We start from the raw sequence: 21,527 nt of genomic DNA on the forward strand, positions 1-21,527 counted from the left end.
GCGGAGGTGGGTTCATCGATACTTCCGGCAGAGGCTAGTGTGGCCTAGAACTGAGCGTGTGTGTGTGTGTGTGTGTGGGGGGGCTTCTCGGGGAGCGGCCCTGCCGCTGGGGAGCGATGCCCGCGGCGCGGTCGAGCCCACAGACAGGGTGGGGTGTGCCCACGACCGCACACCCGGAGGTTCGTACAGATCTCCCTACAAATAGGGAGACGTTCGCCAGTCCTCGCTGGAGGGGGCCTGGTACTTTCGTTCCAAAGCTCGGGTTTCCTCGGGGAGCAGAATTGCTAGGCGCACCGAGTGCGTGGCCTTTAGTCTTCCCCGTTCCCTCCGAGGGCCGGAAGGGTTAAATCCCTGGGTCCCGGCATCTCCGGAGCAGGTGAGACGGGGAGGTCTGAGCAGACGGGTTCGGGCCCCGCCGTGGGAGAGTTGCAGCGGAAGGAGATCGTTGTCGAGACCGCGGGAGCGGCCTTGTGGGCCGGAAGAGGTAAGTAGGAAGTTTCTTGGACCAGAGCAAAGAGGATAAGGGATTGCTTGGATCGAGCTTAGACGCGGGGGTGAACTTTCCAAGAACTCAGTGGCTGAGTAACTTAACCGTAGCCCAGTCGAAATGGTGACCATGGCCTCTGGAAATGCACACTCCCACCCTGAAGCCACGAGACGGATTGCATCCGTGTGCATGGAAATGAATTTTGGAACATCTCACCGTGTGACACTCCAGCCTCTCCCCCCCTCCCCTCGTCTTTCTTTCCTCCTCCTTTTTTCCTCCCCATTTTTTTCATTCCATTGTTTCAATTTTTTTTTTTTTTTAATCTTTGCAATTGACCAGAAGGAAGGAAGTCCCTCCTTTCCATTAAATCAGACTGGGTATGTGGAGAAGGGGTCCATGCACGTGGTAGCTGCTTCCTTGCAAAGTTTCTAGAGTCCTTTCTGTAAAACAAACATGAAAACAAAAAGCAAAAATCATAATAATGGCAGCTGACACTGGAAAACTTACTGTGTGAGATGTATTTCTCAGGGCTTGCTTGCAATGGTAAATCTAAGGGGACAAACTGATTTTGGGAAATTCTGTCATTTCACTACATCAAGATGGGACTGTGTTAGCGAAATGGAGTTCCCTTCCCATAGCTTAGTACACTCCTTCCCCTCTCCACAGCTTAGCATGCTCCCTTCCTAGGTAACACTAGGCCCATCTAGTAAATAATCAGCCTCCAACCCCCTATACCTTGGGATGGCACTTCTCTGGGGGCAGCTACCACCATAGAAGGCAACAGGAACCCCTTAGAGGGACCTTCAGCAGACCTGAAGGCAATTGCAGGACCCTTTATCTACAATTTGGACAGCACCTATAAATGCTAGTCTGCCATAATGAAGCCCCTGGCCCACACATCCACACCAGGGTCTCCACCTCCTAGCCCCTTCTAGTCCCTACTAAACCTCCTAGGTTATCTAGGTCACTTCAGACAATAGCCGGTGCTGCTTCTCCCTTGTAAGAAGGGATTTTGCCGGCCCCTCTCTCCACAATAAACCTTTCTTTGTTTTCTGTACCTGGATGTCTGCATAGTTTTCTGGCAAGGTCCAAATAATCTAACAGGCATAACCAGATTCCTTTTAATGTTAACATACTTGAGAAGTAAATATGTTACTTAAGTGAAAGTGTTGAGAGGTCTATAAATCTAAGGCTCAATTATTAACACATCTGAGTGTTTTGAACATCTTGAAATTACTCAGGTCAGGAAATTTTATCATTCTTAACAGGTCTGAGAACTTTTCAGACCCAGAATGTCATTTCCTGACTGCATAGTACTCTTATTTTAATCGATCTATTGGAGAAACAACATTCTATCTTTAAGCTAAAGGAAAAAAAAGCAAAAATGTAGCTATTTAAGTTGAAAAAAAAAGTTTCACTAAGAAGTTTTCTTCTAAAGCCTGTTGCTGGTTTTAATTTTTGTTGTTGTTTTACCTGTCCTGGGCCTTAAACTCTGAGCCTAGTTGCTTTCCCTAAACTCCTTTTGCTCAAGGCTAGTATTCTGCCACTTGAGCTACAACACTGCTTCCAGCTTTTTCTGTCATTAATTACAGATAAAGTTTCAGACATTCCTGCTTGGGCTGGCTTTCAGCTGCGATCCTCAGATCTCAGTCTCTGGCTTTTTTTTTTTTAATGGAAAGAGGGTATATTTGTTTTTCTTTCAAGTTAAAGATTAATTCTGAATTCAATTGCATCCTAGGCCTGCCTTAACTAATAGAAAGGAGGAGAAAAATAACAATGAGCAAGATAGAAAACCATTTATTTATGAGAGTTCAATCACATGTATTTTATTTTTTATTTTTTTTTTTGAGTCCAGTCGTGGGGCCTGGGCGCTGTCCCTCAGCTCTTCAGCTCAAGGCTATTGCTCTACCACTTGAGCCACAGCACCACTTCCGGCTTTTTTCTTTTTGCTTATGTGGTGCTGAGAAATCGAACCCAGGGCCTCAGGCATGCAAGGCAAGCCCTCTACCACTGAGCCACCTTTCCAGCCCTCACATGTATTTTAAATGCTTATTTTTAGCCTCATGGATCCAGTCCTTTCTCAACATCAAGTTAACAGGTTAAGTGAGTTGGGTAAGATATTCTAATATCAACAATGATCACATAGTTTCATTATTTAGAGTATTCCTGTCTATATCCCAAGTACTTTGTTGACAATACCCTTGAACCTAGATTTACTTAGGCAACCCTGGTTTCTCAATTTTGGTGTATGAAAGTTCTTACTGTGTCCAAACAAGCCTGGCTTTTTTCTCTATTGTTAAAATCATACTTACCTGAAGTAGAACACAGCTCTGGAATATTTACTTGTCTTGATAAGTAGCCACAGACATTTAGAAACTTATAAATAGTGAGTTTTAAAGGTCTGGAAAACACAGATTTAACTATAGGAATTACATCTTCATAGTAAACTCTTGGTAAGAGCTTTATTGTCCCACAGATTTTAAGCAAGTTTATTGACTTATGAAATTACACAAATTAAGAAATACTGCTGTCTATATGACCCAATTGTAACATTCTACAACTTTTGCAATCATTTAAAATAAATCAGTTCATCATTTTAAAGTAAATGTGGATCCATTGACTATTTTAAATAAAATCATTAGTTCATTATTTTAAAGTAAATGTGGATCCATTGACTAATCAAATGAATTTTTGCCAAACATAGAGTTATTGGTAACTTCAACTTTTGGTACCTTTCTTTCCTAGCAGTAGAAAATTCTATGTTGGCTTCTCCAATACAAATATAATTAAGTTTTTTAAAATGTGTTTATTCAGATTTCAAAACTTGGCACCATTTAAGGCAAATGATTACTCATATTTTACACTTTTTTTTCTACTCCTAGATTAAAAGGAGCAAGTTTTTCTCATTTTGCAAACAATTACTTGGAACTTATTTATATCATCAAAATTGATTCTTTGAGTCCTACTGAAGTATTTGTTTAATTTTTTTTTTAATTTTTGGTGGTGATTTGAACTCAGGGCTTCAAGTGTTCTACCACTTGAGCCATGCCTCCTTCCTAATCAATATATTTTAAGTATTTGATTGCTATCAATAAGGCTAGACAACTATTACTATATAAATTGATCTGAATTATTTTCTAACAAACTCATTTTTCAATAGGAAAAAATTAATACCTTAGCAACTCTCTTAACACTGAATATTACAAAATTAAAAGTAAGACTTCACCTCTGTTTTTTTCTCTTAACACTGAATATTACAAAATTAAAAGTAAGACTTCACCTCTGTTTTTTTTTTTTTTTTTTGGGTCCAGTCGTGGGGCCTGAACTCTGGGCCTGGGCACTGTCCCTCAGCTCTTCAGCTCAAGGCTAGTGCTCTACCACTTGAGCCACAGTGCCACTTCCGCCTTTTTTCTTTTTGCTTATGTGGTGCTGAGGAATTGAACCCAGGGCCTCAGGCATGCAAGGCAAGCGCTCTACCACTGAGCCACCTTCCCAGCCCCAATTCACCTCACCTCTGTTTTCATTACTCCTCTCAGCAGCAACCTTTTTATTTCATTCTTTTTTTTTTTTTTATTGGGTCCGGTCGTGGGGCCTGAACTCTGGAATCGAACCCAGGGCCTCATGCATGCAAGGCAAGCGCTCTACCACTGAGCCACCTTCCCAGCCCCTCATTTATTTATTTATTTAATTGTGTTTGTACTGGGACTTGACTCAGGGCTTTATGCTCTTGCTCAGCCTTTTCTGCTCAAGGCTGGTGCTCTACCACTTCTGCTTTTTGCTGGCCAGAGGAGTCTCTTGGATTTGTTTGCCTAGGCTGGGTTTTAAACCAGGATCCTTAGACTCAGCCTCCTGAGAAGCTAGGAGATCTGGTTCCTGGCTTATTTTTCTTAATTCACTTGATTATATTGATATACTTTATCATAAACTAATCTAAATTATTTTGCAATTCAAATTTTTTACTTGACCCACCTTTTTTTTCCTTATGAAAAGGAGTCTTATTATATTGCCCAGGCTGGCCTAGAACACATATGCTCAAGTGATCTTTCCACCTCAGCTCCCTAGAGCTGGGATTGTAAGAGCTAATCACTGCACTTGACTCATCACTGTATTTGATCTTCTTCCAGTCTCATTCAAGTTCATATGTCTATCACACAAAGGACATTATGGGAGAGTGCAAAGTTGTGTAAATTGAAACTATTTTTTATTCTAAGGGTGATGACATATTTGTCTGTGGTAGGAGAACATTGAAATTGCTCATTAGCTTTCCTTTCCTTTCTTTCTAGTTATAATTATCAAGTATGTTTCCATTGACTGAAGAAAACAAACTTGTGGCCCACTTGTTGCTCAGTTCTGGAACCTGTCCAAGATGTATCTTCAGATTCTGTGGTGTGGATTTTCATGCACCTTACAAACTTCCATACAAGGTATTTTCTTTATTTTTTTGAATTAAGAGGTTTCCTCCCATACTACTACTATTATTATTGTTATTATTATTGTTGTTGTTACTATTGCCAGTCCTGGGGCTTGAACTCAGGGTCTGGGCGCTGTCCCTGAGCTATTTTGCACAAGATTAGCATTCTACCACTTGAGCTCTACTTCTAGCTTTTTTTGGTGCTTTTTTAAGTGTTCACATTTATATCTATCATATGGTATAGACAGATCTCTTTTAAAATATTTTTTTTATTTTGTTTATTTATTTTTTATTATAAAAATACCGCACAGAGGAGTTATAATCACATAAGCAAGATAATGAGTACATATCTTATCAAGCATTGTTGCCTCCTCCTTTGTTTTAGACAGATCTTTGTAGAGGAATTTACTGGTACTTTTAATGTTTACATGGATTTTTTTCCCAAAGGACATTTGAATAGAATATCACAAAATACTGCTTCTGGGCTGGGAATTTCGCTTAGTGGTAGCATGAAGCCTTGGGTTTGATTCCTTAGTATTACATAAACAGCTAGCTACTCAGGAGGCTGAGATCTGATTGTGGTTCAAAGCCAGCCCAGGCAGGAAAGTCCGTGAGACTCTTATCTCCAATAAACCACTCAGAAAATTATAAGTCATACTGTGGCTCAAGTGGTAGAGTTCTAGCCTTGAGCTGAAAGGCCGAGTGACAGCATCCAGTTAAAAAAAAAATATCACAGAAATGTTTGTTTTCTTTGTCAGTTGTGAAGCTTGAACTCACGGCCTGGGTGCTGTCCTTGAGCCTCTAAATGCTTAAGGCTAGCGCTCTACCACTCGAGCCACAGCACTACTTCCAGCTTTTGAGTGGTTAATTTGAGATAAGAGTCTCACAGGGACTTCTGCCTGGGCTGGCTTCCCTTTGTGTTTCTCAGATCTCAGCCTCCTGAGTAGCTAGGATTATACGTGTGAGCTATTGGCTCCTGGCTAGAATGTTTCTTTAAATTAGTGTATATAAATCATTTGTAATTATGGTGCCAAATTTCAGCACTATCATTATCTGTGTATTATTTATTAAATTGTCTGAAGATATTTCACTTAATGGACTTCTCCAAATGATTGAATTTTATATTAAAGAAATACTGTACTTGTGATATTTTAGTGATTGTGAGGAAGGATTGTGGTTCAGTTTATATTTCTTCTCTCTTCTTATCTCTTCTCCTTTCCCCTTCCTTTATCTCCCCTTTCCCCACCCTTTCTTTTCACTTTTTTTTTTTTTTTTTTGTCAATCGAGGGGCTTGAACTCTGGGCCTGGGAGCTGTACCTGAGCTCTTCAGCTCAAGGTGAGCAGTCTACCACTTGAGCCACAGTTCCACTTCTGGTTTTCTGGTGGTTAATTGGAGATAAGAGTCTCAGGGACTTTCCTGTCTGGGCTGGCTTTAAACCATGATCCTCAGACTCAGCCTCCTGAGTGGCTAGGATTACAGGCATGAGCCACTGGTGCCTGGCCGCTTTTTTTTTTTAAATGCTTGAATCTGAATAGTAATCCAAGGCCTTGTATATGCTAACCAGGCATTTTATATCTGCATCTCCAGTCCAATTTATATTTTTATGAATTACCAAAATTAACAAAAAACCACTCTCACAGAGTTACAAACTAGATTAATAAATTTGTTGGTGGTACTTTTCTGCCTGAGATTTAGTATTTTACCTTCACTGATGTATGGAATCCCATTGGGAAAATACAGTGGTTGTTAGATAAGTCTCTTCAATTCCATAGAAAGCCAGTACTGTCTAATAAAATAAATTCATTGTTCCAGCATTTATATAAGTCATCACTGCATGTACTGTTGTTTTCATGCTTTTATCTTATCCAGAAATCCTGAAGGACATTATAGAAGGATCATTACTTTTTCTTTCATTAACTTTTCAGGAGTTGCTTAGTGATCTACAGAAATTTCTGGAGTCTGGAAAAGATGAATTGGTTTTGGAAGTTCCAAACCCACCTCCCAAGAAAATTCGGCTACAAGAACTGGAAGATGGGGTTGATAATTTAATTCGAAATGGAGAAGGCAATATCTCTTATATTGAAGATGGAAGCATTGCTTCCAAGAACTCAAATTTTAGTGTATGCAATGTTTGCCTTGGAATTCTCCAAGAATTCTGTGAAAAAGAGTTCATTATGAAGGTAAATAATATTTTTTGTTACAGATACACCTATGCCAACATTTTCAGTCTTGAGGCTCAGAGTACTTGTATGCATAGAAAGGAACCATGCCATTCATTTCAACTTGTTTCACACTAATGTATAATTGAAACATGATTTTGTTTTTAAAACCAAAATCCACTACTCTTTGTATTGACATATCTGAAACATAATGAACTATATCCCTGTATCTCAATCATGAGTGTTGTTCAACTGAGTGCTGTTTTCCTATTGCTGTTCAACATAGCTAAAGAGATAGAGGACGCTTTTTGTAATGCCTGGTATTACCTGAAAAAGGTTGATTACAGTTTTATAAAAGGTAAATGTTTAAATGTGGAACTACTTTTTATTTCCTGTTGTCAAGAATATTATATTTAGCTTTATTTTATTGGCAGGCAATTAAAAGTTAGGAAGTAATCTAGTAGAAAGCTAATGTTTTGCGGTTTTTTGGTATCAGACTTCCTGTTCTTTTGTTGTTGATTTTTTTTTTTTTTTGTTATTGGTCTTAGGGCCTGAACTGTGGGCCTAGGCACTGTCCCTCAGCTCTTCAGCTCAAGGCTAGTGCTCTACCACAGCACCACTTCTGGCTTTTTCTGCTTATGTGGTGCTGAGGAATTGAACTCAGGGCCTCATGCATGCAAGGCAAGCACTCTATCACTGAGCCACATTCCCAGCCCCAGACTGTTCTTGCTTGCTTTTTGACCTGTAGCTGAGGCTCTATTACTTGAGCCATACCTTGACTTCTGTTTTGTGCTGGTTAATTGAACATAAGAGTGTCTAAGATTTGTCTGCCTTGGCTGGCTTCAAACTGAGATCCTCAGATTTCATCCTTCTGAGTAGTGTGGTTTATAGGTGTGAGCCACTGGCAACCAGTGGCCATTTTGACACTCAACCACTTGTACTAAGGAGTCAGTTGTAGCTGTTTTGGACCTTATAATATTTTCAGGGTCATAATTAGAATAGAAAATGTGTCATTTTAGGATGTTTATAAGAATTCTGAATCAACTGTGAAAGGTTTTATTTAAATTTGATTTTGGGGATTAAACCCATGTCCTGGCACATGTTTCACAATAGCTATCTCTGGGGTACATCCGTATCCTCTATCTGAAAGTTTGGAAAGTTTTCAGTCATTTCCTGGACAGAAATTCATGTTCTGAAGATTAGAGTAAGATTTTAGTCAATTCTTGGGACTTATGTAATTGTAATGCTTTTTTTAGGTATGCCAAAAGGTTGAAGCTTCTGGGTTTGAATTCAACAACCTGGTATTTTCCGTATCCTTTCCACCACAGCTGTCTGTAAGAGAGGTAAGGTCTTTTTTTTTTTTTTTGTGGGGCTCAAACTCTGGGCCTGGGCGCTGCCCCTGAGCTCTTCAGCCCAAGGCGAGCGCTCTACCACTTGAGTCACAGCGCCACTTCTGGTTTCATGGTTAATTGGAGATAAGAGTCGCGCAGACTTTTTCCTGCCCGATCTGGCTTTGAACTGTGATCCTTAGATCTCAGCCTCCTGAGTAGCTAGGTGAGCCACTGTGGCCTGTAAGGTAAAGTCTTTTGTACATTTAAAAGTCTATGTGAGTCGGGAAAAATCACAACATGCAGCCAAGATATCCAAACAATTTTAACAGACTACTTTCAAAAGCTATGCTCTCTAAAGAGTATAACCTGTCAGAAATGGATGCATTTTTAGAGAAATACAAGTTGTCCAAACTGAGCAAAGAAGAAGTAAATCAACTAAATAAGCCAATATCCTACAGCGAGATACAGGAAGCAATCAGAAGTCTTCCAACAAAGAAAAGCCCAGGACCAGATGGATTCACAACGGAATTCTATGAGACCTTTAAAGAAGAACTAATACCCATACTCCTCAAGCTCTTCAGAGAAACAGAGAAGGAGGGAGCTATAACAAACTCATTCTACGAAGCCAATATCACATTCATCCCCCAAACCAGGCAAAGACCCAACCAAAAAGAATTACAGGCCAATTTCCTTGATGAACACAGATGCAAAGAACCTTAACAAAATTCTAGCTAACAGAATCCAGAAACACATAAAAAAATCATGCACTACGACCAGGTAGGCTTCATCCCAGAGATGCAGGGATGGTTTAACATATGTAAGTTAATAAATGTAATCCAACACATCAACAGAGCCAAGGTCAAGAATCACATGGTTATCTCCACAGATGCAGAAAAGGCCTTTGATAAAATTCAACATTCATTCATGCTAAAAGCTCTGGAGAAAATAGGAATAGAAGGAACATTTCTTAAAACAATAAAAGCCATTTACAACAGACCAATAGCCAATATTACACTTAATGGGGAAAAGCTACAACCAATTCTCCTAAAATCAGGAACAAGGCAAGGATGCCCACTGTGTCCACTCCTCTTCAATATAGTCTTGGATCCCTTAGCCAGGGCAATAACGCAAGAAAAAGACATTAAAGGGATCCACATAGGGAAAGAAGAAGTTAAATTATCCCTTTTTGCAGATGACACAATACTATACCTTCACGATCCCAAAAACTCCACCCCAAACTCTTAGAAATCATAAATCACTTCGGCAAAGTAGCAGGATACAAAATCAACCCACAAAAATCAGTCGCCTTCCTGTACACTGACAATGTACAAGCAGAGAAGGAAATAAAGGAAGCAACCCCACTCACAATAACCTCCCCAAAAGTAAAATATCTAGGAATTAACCTAACCAAAAATGTAAAAGAACTATTTAATAAAAACTATAAAAAGTTAAAGAAAGAACTTACAGAAGACACTACGAAATGGAAAGACCTCCCATGCTCTTGGATAGGCAGATTTAATATAGTGAAAATGGCAATACTGCCAAAATTAATATACAAATTCAATGCAATTCCTATAAAAATCCCAATGACGTACATCTCTGAAATACAGAAAACAGTCCAAAAATTTATATGGAACAACAAAAGACCTAGAATAGCCAAAACAATTCTAGGGAATAAAGACAACATGGGAAGGATATCCATGCCAAACTTCAAACTCTACTATAGAGCCATAATAGCAAAGACAGCATGGTACTGGCACAAAAACAGACCTGAAGACCAATGGAATAGAACAGAAGATCCAAAAATAAATCCACTTGCCTACAGTTAGCTGATATTTGACAAAGGAGCCAAAGACATACAATGGAAGAAACACAGCCTCTTCAACCACTGGTGCTGGGAAAACAGGGCAGCCACATGCAGAAGACTAAAAGTGGACCCCAGCCTATCACCATGCACCAACATCAACTCAAAATGGATTAAAGACCTTAACATCAAACCTGAATCTCTGAAACTACTGCAGGACAGAGTAGGAGAGACACTTGAACTAATAGGCACAGGAAGGAACTTCCTGAACAGAGTCCCAGGGTCACAACAAATTGGAGAGAGACTCGACAAATGGGACTACCTTAAAATAGAAAGTTTCTGCACAGCTAAATCTATCGCAACCAAGCTAGAAAGACAACCAACTAATTGGGAAAAAATATTTACCAGCAATATATCAGACAAGGGGTTAACATCCAGTATATACAGGGAACTCAAGAAACTAATCCCTCCCAAACCTAACAAACCAATTACTAAATGGGCAAGGGAACTAAAGAGAGAATTCTCAGATGAAGAGATAAAAATGGCAAAGAAACACATGAGGAAATGTTCACCATCCCTGGTTGTGAAGGAAATGCAAATAAAGTCAACCCTGAGATACCACCTTACCCCAGTCAGAATGTCCCACATCCACAAATCAGCTAACGACAAGTGCTGGAGGGGATGCGGAGAAAGAGGAACCCTATTACACTGCTGGTGGGAATGTACACTTATACAACCACTTTGGAAAGCAGTCTGGAGGGTCCTTAGAAAGCTAAATATTGACCTCCCTTATGACCCAGTCATACCACTTCTAGGCATCTATCCTGAACAACAGGAACCAGTATACAAGGACACATGCACCTCCATGTTTATTGCAGCACTGTTCACAATAGCCAGGATATGGAAACAACCCAGATGTCCCACCACAGATGAATGGATCCAAAAATTGTGTTATCTATACAATGGAATATTATGCAGCCATTAGAAATGACAAAATAATGGCATTTGCAGGGAAATGGATGGAGCTAGAAGAAATGTTGAACGAGGTAAGCCAAGAACAAAGAGACAAACGGTACACGGTCTCCCTGATAAGTGGATGTTAAATCCAAAATGTTAGGTGATACGACAAAATTAACAGGAGTTAAGAAACAAAGGACTTCCACTCATCTGGTCGGATCACTACTAAATAACCCCATGCTGCTGATCAAATGCATGGTATATATGTGTACACTGGAGGGGAACCAGGAAGATGACACAGAACTAGAGGGAATCGGAAAAACTTACAAGAGTGGTACCCATCAGCTGCACTGGACATTGACCAAAATGAACTAAGCAACTCAATGGCAGTGATGGGAGGGAGGGAACAAGTGGGAAAGAGGGAACAGCTGATGCTATGCAAAACAAAAGAAATGTACATATCACCCAATGTGGAAGAAATAGCTGTATCGAAAAGCTCAATAACTCATAGATGTTATAGACTGTGATAGACATTTTGCTCCAGGAAAGTTAGAATGTGTTTATGACTTTAACTGAGCATCACTATCCCACAATACTGTGAAATTTGGGAAATTATGTAATCACTTAATCACAATTAAAAATTTGAAAAAAAAAAAGTCTATGTGAGGGCCGGGCGCCAGTAGCTCACGCCTGTAATCCTAGCTACTCAGGAGGCTGAGATCTGAGGCTCATGGTTCAAAGCTAGCTCGGGCAGGAAAGTCTGTGAGACTCTTATCTCCAATAAACCACCAGAAAACCAGAAGTGGCGCTGTGGCTCAAGTGGTAGGGTGCTAGCCTTGAGCTGAAGAGCTGAGGAACAGCATCCAGGCCCAGAGTTCAAGCCCATGACTGACAAAAAAAAAAAAGTCAGTGTGAGGACCTGGGAATGTGGCTTAGTGGTAGAGTGTTGCCTAGTATTCATGAAGCCCTGGGTCCGAGTCCTCAGTACCACATAAACTGAAAAGGCTGGAAGTGGCGCTGTGGCTCAAGTAGTAGAGTGCTTGCCTTGAGCAAAAGAAGCTCAGGGATAGTCCCCAGGCCCTGAGTTTAAGCCACAACTGGCAAAAAAAAAAAAAGAAAAGAAAAGAAAAAGAAAGTCTATGTGAGGAGTAGAGGTGAGGCTCAGGCCAAAAACATCAGTCAATGAGAAAAAGTGTCAGATACCAAGTTCAAGTCTCACTCTTGGTTCCCTTCCCCCTTCGGAAAAGTCTGTATTAGAACTGTGTACCATGGCTCATGCCTGTAATCCTAGCTACTCACAAGCCTGAGATCTGAGGATCCCAGTTTGAAGTCATCCAGGGGAGACAAATCTGAGATACTCTTATCTCCAGTTAACCAGTTGTGGCTCAAGTGGTAAACCACTAGCCTTCAGCACAAAAGCTCAGGTCTAATGCCCAGGCACTGAGTTCAAGCTCCAAGACTGACATAAAAGACACAAACAACTAAACAGAAAGTCTATGTGCTGGTGCTTCAAACCCATAATTCTAGCTGCTTAGAAGGCAGAGGTTTGAGAATTGAGATTTGAAGCTAGCCTGGCAGGAGAGTCAGTTAACCACACACACACAAAAAGCCAAAAGTATAGCTGCAGCTCAAGTGAGAGCATCAGACTTTAGTGGAAAAAGTTAAGGGACATTACTCATGCACTGAGTTCAAGCCCTGGTACTGGTGCCAGTGTGCACATGCGCGCGCGTATGCACACACACACACACACACACACTCACACGTAAAAGGGGGTTAGAGATATACTCAATGGTAGAGTGCCTAGGTAGCATTCACAAGGTTATGGGTTTCTTTTTTTTTTTTTTTTTTTGGGTCTGGTAGTGGGGTCTGAACTCTGGGCCTGGGTGCTGTCCCTCAGCTCTTCAGCTCAAGGCTAGCGCTCTACCACTTGAGCCACAGCGCCACTTCTGGCTTTTTTCTTTTTTTTTATTTTTGGTTATATGGTGCTGAGGAATCGAACTCAGGGCCTCATGCATGCAAGGCAAGTGCTCTACTACTGAGCCACCTTCCCAGCCCCAAGGTTATGGGTTTCATTCCCAGCACTGAGGGGAAAAAAATCTATGTGTGAAGTACATGCTGGGAATTTCTCAAAATATGAAAATATGGAAATATTCCTTTGCCTATTACATTTTCCACATTTTTGTTACTTATACTGAATTACTGAAACAATTTATAGCTGCTAATTAAATATTTAATTAGCAAATGAGAAAAGGTACAATTTTGATATGTTAGTTTATTCTTCTTAGCACTGCCCATATTAACTTAATTCTAGCTAATCAGGAAGTAGAGACTGGGACAATTGTAGTCTAAGGCCAACTCAATCAAAAGTTAGCAAGACTGCATCTCCACAAACAAGCAGGTTGTTCTTATGCAAGACAGTAATAACAGAATATACAGGTGTGATGATAACAGTCTGACAACAGTCCCAGGCAAAAAACATGAGACCATATCTGGAAAATAAAGCAAAAAAGGGCTGTTGGTGTGACTCAAGTGGTAGAGTGCCTACCTTAGCAAGTTTGAGAACCTGAGTTCAAACCCAGTACTACCAAAAAATAAACAAATGAAAAAAGATTCTCATTTAGTAGAAGATTTTTTGAAAGTCTTAGCTTTGTATAAGCATGCTAGATAGAGCTTTGACCAAGACTCTAGAGATTAAGGCAGATACATGTGTATTTTATAATTTTTCTAGGATAGGAGCATGTCAACTATCATGAGCTTTTTTTTTTTTTTTTTTTTTTTGACCAGTTCTGGGACTTGAATTCAGGGCCTGGGCACTGTCTCTGAGCTTCTTTTTGCTGAAAGCTATTATTGCTTTACCACTTGAACCACAGTGCCACTTCCAGCTTTTTCTACTTATATGGTACTGAAGAATCAAACCCAGAGCTTCATGCATGCTAGGTGAGCACTCTACCACTAAGCCACATTCCTAGCCCCATGAACATTCTTATTCTCTGGAATGAAAAATAAAAAAAGCAACTCTTCTAGTTCATGATAAAAGGGATCAAAATAATTTCATGTTTGTCTTTTTAGTGATAATAAACAAAGCTATCTTTGTTCATATTGCTAAATAAAACATAGTGAAAAACTTTTGTTCTAAATGTATTCTCGTTCCTCTAAGAATCCTAAAATATCAGTAAAACAATGTCTATATCATCACTCTTTTTTCTTCCCCCATCACCTTTTTGAGTGATTATGCTTTTTGGCCACAAGTAGGACTGATTGATTAAGACTTACTGAAACTGGATAGAACTATGGAGTAAAGCTGGACCGTGAAAAAGATTAGAATGATTTCAAGTAATATCTCTGGTCTATGACAAAATAATTGAACAAATGAAAAATAAAGTGGTTAATTTGATCTGCTGTAATTTTTTGGTCAATCATCAGAACAATTTTCACTGGTAGTTTATGTTTTAGAAACAGACTTTCAAGGGCTAAGCAACTTGTGAAAGTTGCAATGTTTTGAGTAACAGCAGAAAGGGAAGCTCAAGGACAATGCCTAGGCTCTGAGTTCAAGCCCCAGGACTGGCAAAAACAAACAAAACAAAACAAAACAAAAATGCATATTTCCTAAGTTTGGTTGTATAGCACTGCTAAACCTTTCCTCTCAGTTTATATCTTTAAATTAAAAAAATGTTGTAGTTCATTCTATATTATTATTATTAAATAGTTGTACAAAGGGGTTACAATTTCATAAGTCAGGTTATGGATACAATGCTTTCTTGGTCTATGTCACCCCTTCCTTCATTCTCCCCTATTTTCCCCTTTCCATCCCTATCCTTGAGTTATGTAGGTTTTTGTTTTGTTTTCTTTTGTTTTTGTCAGTCATGGGGCTTGAACTCTGGGCCTGGGCGCTGTCCCTCAGTTCTTCAGCTCAAAGCTAGCAGTCTACCACTTGAGCCACTGAGCCACTTCCAGTTTTCTTAGGTTTATTGGAATAAGAGTCTCATAGTAATAAGAAAAATAGCATAGGAATCTGGGCAAGAATTTTTACAAGGATTAGAAAGCTCAGACTTTAATCCAAACCAAATTATCTCAACAAAAGAAACTATAGGGAAAAAATGGAGTACATACCTAGAATCTCTGTATCCAATAAACTGAGGCAGTAGGTTTGTGTGAGACCAGCCTTTAGCTAAATAGTGACATCTTGTCTATTAAGAAGGAAGGGCTGAGGTTATATGTCCATGGTAGAGTACTTGGAGAAAAAAGAATAGAAGATCCCTGTCTTTCTGTTGTATTTACATAAATATATATTTACTTTTTATTTATTTTGTTGTTTTGTTTTTGCCATTTCTGGGGCTTGAACTCAGGGCCTGGGCACTGTCCTTGGGCCTCTTTGTACTCAAGGCTAGTGCTCTACTACTTAAGCCACAATGCCACTTCTAGCTTTTTTTTTTTTTTTTTTTGAGTAGTTTATTGGAGATAAGAGTCTGTCTGGTCTTTGAATTGTGATCCTCAGATTTTAGCCTCCTGAGTAGCTAGGATTACAGATGTGGCATTTTAGAAAATGCCAGAAATAGTATTACTATCCTGATACACCCTTATGTTACCCAAACTTAACAATTGAATTGTTTGCCACCTTGAAATCACCTTTTAAAGAAATACAGGAAAGGTGCAGTTAAATTAGTACAAGTGAAAGAAGACTTAGGTCTCTTAGAATAGCAACCAGAATGTGAAAACAACTAACGATTAAAATCTTGCAAGAATTGCTAAGGGACATTTAGAACACTTAAAGTTACGTTTAGAGCAAAAGAAATATGAAGAAGGAGGTGGAAATGTATGTCAAACTGATGGTGTCCTGGTGATGGATATTATTGAAAAACAGAATTCTGAAAGTCCTACTTTGCTCTGTCCTTCTGTCAAGGAGGGATGATTTTCATACTGAAAGGGTAAACATGATCATTGGTAAGGCAGAATGAAAAGTCCACATGGTGAAGCTTTTTGAAATGGGTCAAGGTTTCAGTTGTGGGTAAATTACATTCCAAGATAGATTCAGAAAGAACTTACAACTTCCCATGATCTTTGAGGGCTTTTAAGGGAGAACAGATTTCCCAGGTGACTAGAGGCAGATAAGGATAATTCTGCCTTTTTTTTTTTTTTTTTGGCGGGAGGGAGGGGGGGTCAGTTGTGGGGCTTGAACTCTGGGCCTGGGCTCTGTCCCTGAGCTCTTCAGCTCAGGGCTAGTGCTCTACCACTTGAGCCACAGTGCCACTTGCTGTTCTGGTGGTTAATTAGAGATAAGAGTTTCATGGAATTTCTTACCCGGGCTGGCATTGAACTGTGATCCTCAGATCTCAGCCTTCTGAGTAGCTAGGATTACAGGTGTGAACTACCAGTGCCTGGCTAAATTCTGCTTTTCTAAAAGTAAATACAAAGTTGCCTTTGTTAATTACTATCTGGTTATCTTGGTCCTGGCAAGATTCTTTTTTTTTTCCTCCATGTTCTTTATAGATGAACTTGCCCAATTCTATGGCTTTTTTACATCTCATATTTTTATAACTTTCATATTCAATCTTTTCCCGCAGCCTTCCTGGCAAGATTCTTGATGAGGAATTAGAAAAGCAAACTGTGGATACTGAACATAAGGAGGAATTGGTTGCAACATAGAATAGGTTTGCTAAGAGCAAATTGTGTCTGCATAATTTCTTCCTTTTACAGGCTAGCCAAACTGGTAGAACATGGGATGTATTCTACATAGGCACTGGCATGACTAGATTTTAGCAAGTCCTTTGACCAGGTTTCTTTCTCATGGTAACTTTGTAAGAGTGGTAAGAAGCATGGACAAGGCCTGAAGACAATTAGTTGGATTGTGCCAGACTGGTTAAACTCTCAACATATGGGTCCTGAAGATCAGTGGTGCCATGAACTCTGGTGCCTCTTGACACTAGAGAAGGCAAGGAAATGGTGTTATTACTTGATTACCCAGAAATGTCCTGTTGATACCTTCATTTTAGCTAAGATGTTGGACATATATTTATTAAAAGAATTATAGGGAACTGGGTGCCAGGACTCATGTCTCTAGCTACTCAGGAGGCTGAAATCTGCAGATTGAGATTTGAAGCCAGCTAGGGCAGACAAATCCCAGAGAGTCTTACCTACAATTAACTAGCATAAAGACAGCGTGGAGGTGTGGCTCAAGTAGTAGTATACCAACCATTGGTGAAAAAATAGAGTAAGAGTACAGGGCCTTGAGTGCAAGTCCCAGTACTGGTACAGACACAAAAAAATTAAATGCTATATAGTATTATTAGTTCTTTTAGGTTTAGCTTTACAAGTTGAATCCAGTAGAGGGCAATATTGTATTATCAGTTTGGTTATCAGTCCCTCGTGCATGGGAAACATTTTTTCTTATCTTTGGACTTTAAATAGGTTATACTGTTGCTTAGATGTTACTTTGGTTATATGAAACTACTTCACTATAGACAGTATGATATGGTTGGAGTTTTATTGTCTAATCAAAACTTTTCTCTTTCATTCCTTATACTTTATAGCTCTAGGTTTTTTTCTTCTTTTCTTTTGGTGCTGGCACTGAGGCTTGAACTAGAGCCTCATGCTTTCCCTTTCCCTCTTCCTCCTCATGGCTGACATTCTACCACTTGAGCCATACCTAAGTAGCTAGGATTGCAATTGTGAACCACTGGAACTTAGCTTTTGCTCCTAATTCTTGCTATAAACCTGGACTGCTAAAAGAGGCCAGCAAAACCTATGCCATAGCCTGAATGCTAGGCTGTCCTGAAATTTGCTCCACAAGATTAGTCCATAACCTTTAAGTTCAGCTTCCTACAAAGTCTGAGGATATAGGCAAAATGTAGACAAGTTCTCTGCTATAATATGAATGGCGTCTGGTTCAGTTCCCAGTAGTCTTTGATCCTCTCTGGAGCTTCATGAGTGTGCTTTCATTACCCACACTCCTAAGTCATTCTGGTCTTCTGAGCTTCTCTCAGGATCCCCCATTGAACTATGCCTACATTATTTTAGTTTTTCTCTAGTCTACCTCTCCAAACTTTTCCAAGTTCCTTCAACCTGTCAGCTGCAAAGGCTTGAGAACCACATAGTCATGTTTAGTCCCAGCAAGGCAATTTTGTGAGTTAATTAGCTATTTTGTTTCTGTGGCAAAATAGTGAAGCAAGCAACTTAAGGTGTGAAATGTTTATTTTGGTGCATGGCCAACCAAATAAATTATGACAAGAAGAGAATAGCAGAATAGAATAGCTTTCATCATAGTGGTTAGGAGGGAGGAATAGAGAGAAGAAAGAAGGAGAGGGAGGGAGACAGTATTCAGGGATGAGCAGACTAGCCTGTGTTCTGCTTTCTCCTTCTCGGCCTTTTATTCCACTTGGACCCCCAATCTGTGAAATAGCACCATCCATATTTAGGGTGGGTCTAATTTAGGATTAATTTAGAAAGTTTGTTATCTCTGGAAATGCCCTCATGGGCACATCTTAAAGCTGTGTTTTACTAGTCTGCTAAGCATTCTCAATCAAGTTGACAATCAAGATTAACTGTCACTACTGGGTAGAGTGGGCAATCAGAAGTCCAGCTATGAAAAAATCAAAGTAGGACTAATAACTTGTCAGGAAGCAGGTGCAGGGACCTCTATATGTGAAACAAGAACTCAATTCCCAAGGAGGAATGTGAGTGGCTATGGACAAACAGGCTCACAGCAGTGAGAATTCTAAAGGCCACCAAAAGAATTTAATATATCTAAGATCCATGAGTGCAGTTGAAAGGGTATTCAGACATTTATTTATGTATTTGTCAGTTGTGGGTGGGGCTTGAACTCTGGGCCTGAGCACTGTCCCTCAGCTCTTTAGCTCAAGGCAAGCGCTCTACCACCAGAATCTACTTTTCTTCACTGGTATTAATACAAGATAAGTACAAGTGTTTTCCTTTCTCCATCCTCTTGGATTTTATGTATTTTAAACAAATCTGTTTTTGTTGCAGAGGATTAGCAAAAGTACATACTTGAGTCTCTTTCTCTCTCTCCCTCAGAGTGGTATTGAGCTCAGAGTCTTGCACTTGAACCGTGAATGAAGAGAAGCAGGAGGAAAGAATTTAGTCATAAAATTCAATGCATATCCTACAATATTAAGAAAATTGAGAAAAGGGTGGTTGGGGAAGGATGGGGGAGAATGATGAGAGGGTGACGTTGACCAAGATGAATTGTCTGTCTAGTGGCAACTCCTTTGTACAACTACTTAAAGATAATTTTTTTGAACAGCTCTTCTTTGAGTGTGTGTGTGTGTGTGTGTGTGTGTGTGTGTGTGTGTGTGTGTGTGTGTGTGTGTTCCTGAGGCTTGAACTCAGGCTACCACTCCACCAGTTGGGCCACATAATCCATTTTCAGCTTTTGAGTGATTAATTTGAGGTAAGAGTCTTTCCTGGAATTTCATGGGCTTTCCTGCCAAAGCAGCCTTTAAACTTAGATCCTCAGATCTCAGCTTCTTGAATAGCTAGGATTATAGGCATGAGTCACTGGGGGTAGGGGCGGGGGGGGGGGGGGGCGCGGTGCAGCCTGCTTTAGTTTTTTTTTTGGATGGGATCTAGCATTTCTGCCCAGATTTTGAACTTTCTTCCCATGTCTCCTATATATTTTGGGTCATACCACACCATTTACCTTGTTGGTTGAGATGGGTGTCCTGATAGCTTTTCACCTAGGCTACCTTGAATGTGGTCCTTCAGATCTCCCTCTTCCAACTAACAGGGATTACTGTGAGCGTTGTGAGCCACAATACCCTTCTTGATCATCTCTCTTTACCAAGAAGTTCCAATATGTCCAAATATATTAGTTTACTTTTACTGTATCATTTTTGCATTTACATTTAAATTTTTGTTATAATTGTATCTTCTCACTTCCTGCATGAAACCAATGACCAAGACTGAAATATACCATCTTGGTTCTTTTATTTGAGAAGTTAGAAATACTTTTATTGTACTGTAACAACTCTAATAAAAATCTACCAGTCTAGTTTTCTTAAAGTTATTTGTTTATGGCCAGGCACTGGTAGCTCATGCCTGTAATCCTAAGTTATTTGTTTATAAAATTATATATTATAAAATAATAGTGAACATGAATCACCTAGTTATATTTTGCATTTTCTTTTATTTTTTTTCAGTTTGTTTCTGTTTGGCACCTTTTCATGGGACACTGTTTGTTTTTTTTTATACATTTATACAATCGATTTAGGGTAATTAGGATGTCTTTCACCTCAAGCATTTATTTATTTATTGTGGCAAGAACATTTAAAATCCTCTCCTGGCTATTTTGACACATTGAGTACATTTTTTTTTGTTAACTGTATTTGGCCTATTGTGTAAAAGAACCTCAGAAAATGCTCCTTCTAAGTGTAGCTTTTTATAGCAAATAGTCACTCTAATCCCTCCATCCCTTTCTGTTTCTCTGAACTACTATTTTTTATTTCTGTGAGATCAACTCTAGTTTTTATCTTACCAATTAATTATGGGAACAGTTGAAGAAAAAAACATAAGAAAATAATAGTACACTTCTACTCTTTTTGAGAATGTTTATGCATTTTTCTTTCTTTTTTTTTGGGTCCGGTCGTGGAGCCTGAACTCTGGGCCTGTCCCTCAGCAGCTCAAGGCTAGCACTCTACCACTTGAGCCACAGCGCCGCTTCTGGCTTTTTTCTTTTTGCTTATGTGGTGCTGAGGAATTGAACCCAGGGCCTCATGCATGCAATGCAAGCGCTCTACCACTGAGCCACCTTCCCAGCCCTGTTTATGCATTTTTAAGGTTAAGTAATAGAAAAGTGCTAGCAGGAAGAGAAGGGTAGAAAAAATTTATTTCCAATTAGACAAAGATATTTAATGATCATTTTTGATATCTCATGAGCATAGGCCTTTTAAATTTTTTCAGTTTTTTAAATTTTCTGTTTTTATATCATAATGAAGAAAATTCATGGTGATATATGAGTAGCTCATCACATTGTAATTCTCCAGAATTTTGCTTAAAATTTCCCACACAAAGTTCTGACATTAGACCTTACTTTGAGACAGGCCTTTACCAAATTATTCTTAGGAATCTGCTGACTTTTTTCTTCTCTCTCACTTTCTCTCTTTGTCTTTTTCATTTTTTTCTTCTCTGTCATTCCTCTCCCTCCCCTATCTTACATCAGGGAACCCTAATAAAGATTCAGACAGGATTTATGCTGGGCAGTCCAGTGGCCTCTGCCTTTGTTCTTTCTCAGTGTCTTATTGAACTTAGTGGTTACGAGTGTGGTTGGAGGTGCTTTGGTCATTTATTTGCCTTTTCATTTTGCATACCTGTTAACCTGCATTCACAGCTAGAAACAGTCACTGTAGATACTGTTCTGTTCTTCAG

General features: G+C 39.5%; 1 protein-coding gene across 3 annotated transcripts in view; it reads left to right on the forward strand.

Moving 5' to 3' along the window:
* Window positions 1-117: 117 nt before the first annotated feature.
* Window positions 118-21,527, forward strand: part of Pus10 (pseudouridine synthase 10) — a 66,438-nt gene continuing 45,028 nt past the window's right edge. For 2 of the 3 annotated variants that reach the window (XM_042691233.1, XM_042691235.1), the window contains exons 1-4: window positions 118-484; window positions 4,771-4,911; window positions 6,825-7,079; window positions 8,315-8,401. In XM_042691233.1, the coding sequence (XP_042547167.1) occupies window positions 4,786-4,911; window positions 6,825-7,079; window positions 8,315-8,401 (468 nt within the window). In that variant the 5' untranslated portion in view covers window positions 118-484; window positions 4,771-4,785. Of the gene's footprint in view, window positions 485-589; window positions 611-4,770; window positions 4,912-6,824; window positions 7,080-8,314; window positions 8,402-21,527 lie in introns of those variants that run through there. The other variant, XM_042691234.1, reaches the window with a different exon arrangement.

This window comes from Dipodomys spectabilis, unplaced genomic scaffold (assembly GCF_019054845.1).
Source record: "Dipodomys spectabilis isolate Male_0828 unplaced genomic scaffold, ASM1905484v1 ptg000141l, whole genome shotgun sequence".
Taxonomy (NCBI): domain Eukaryota; kingdom Metazoa; phylum Chordata; class Mammalia; order Rodentia; family Heteromyidae; genus Dipodomys; species Dipodomys spectabilis.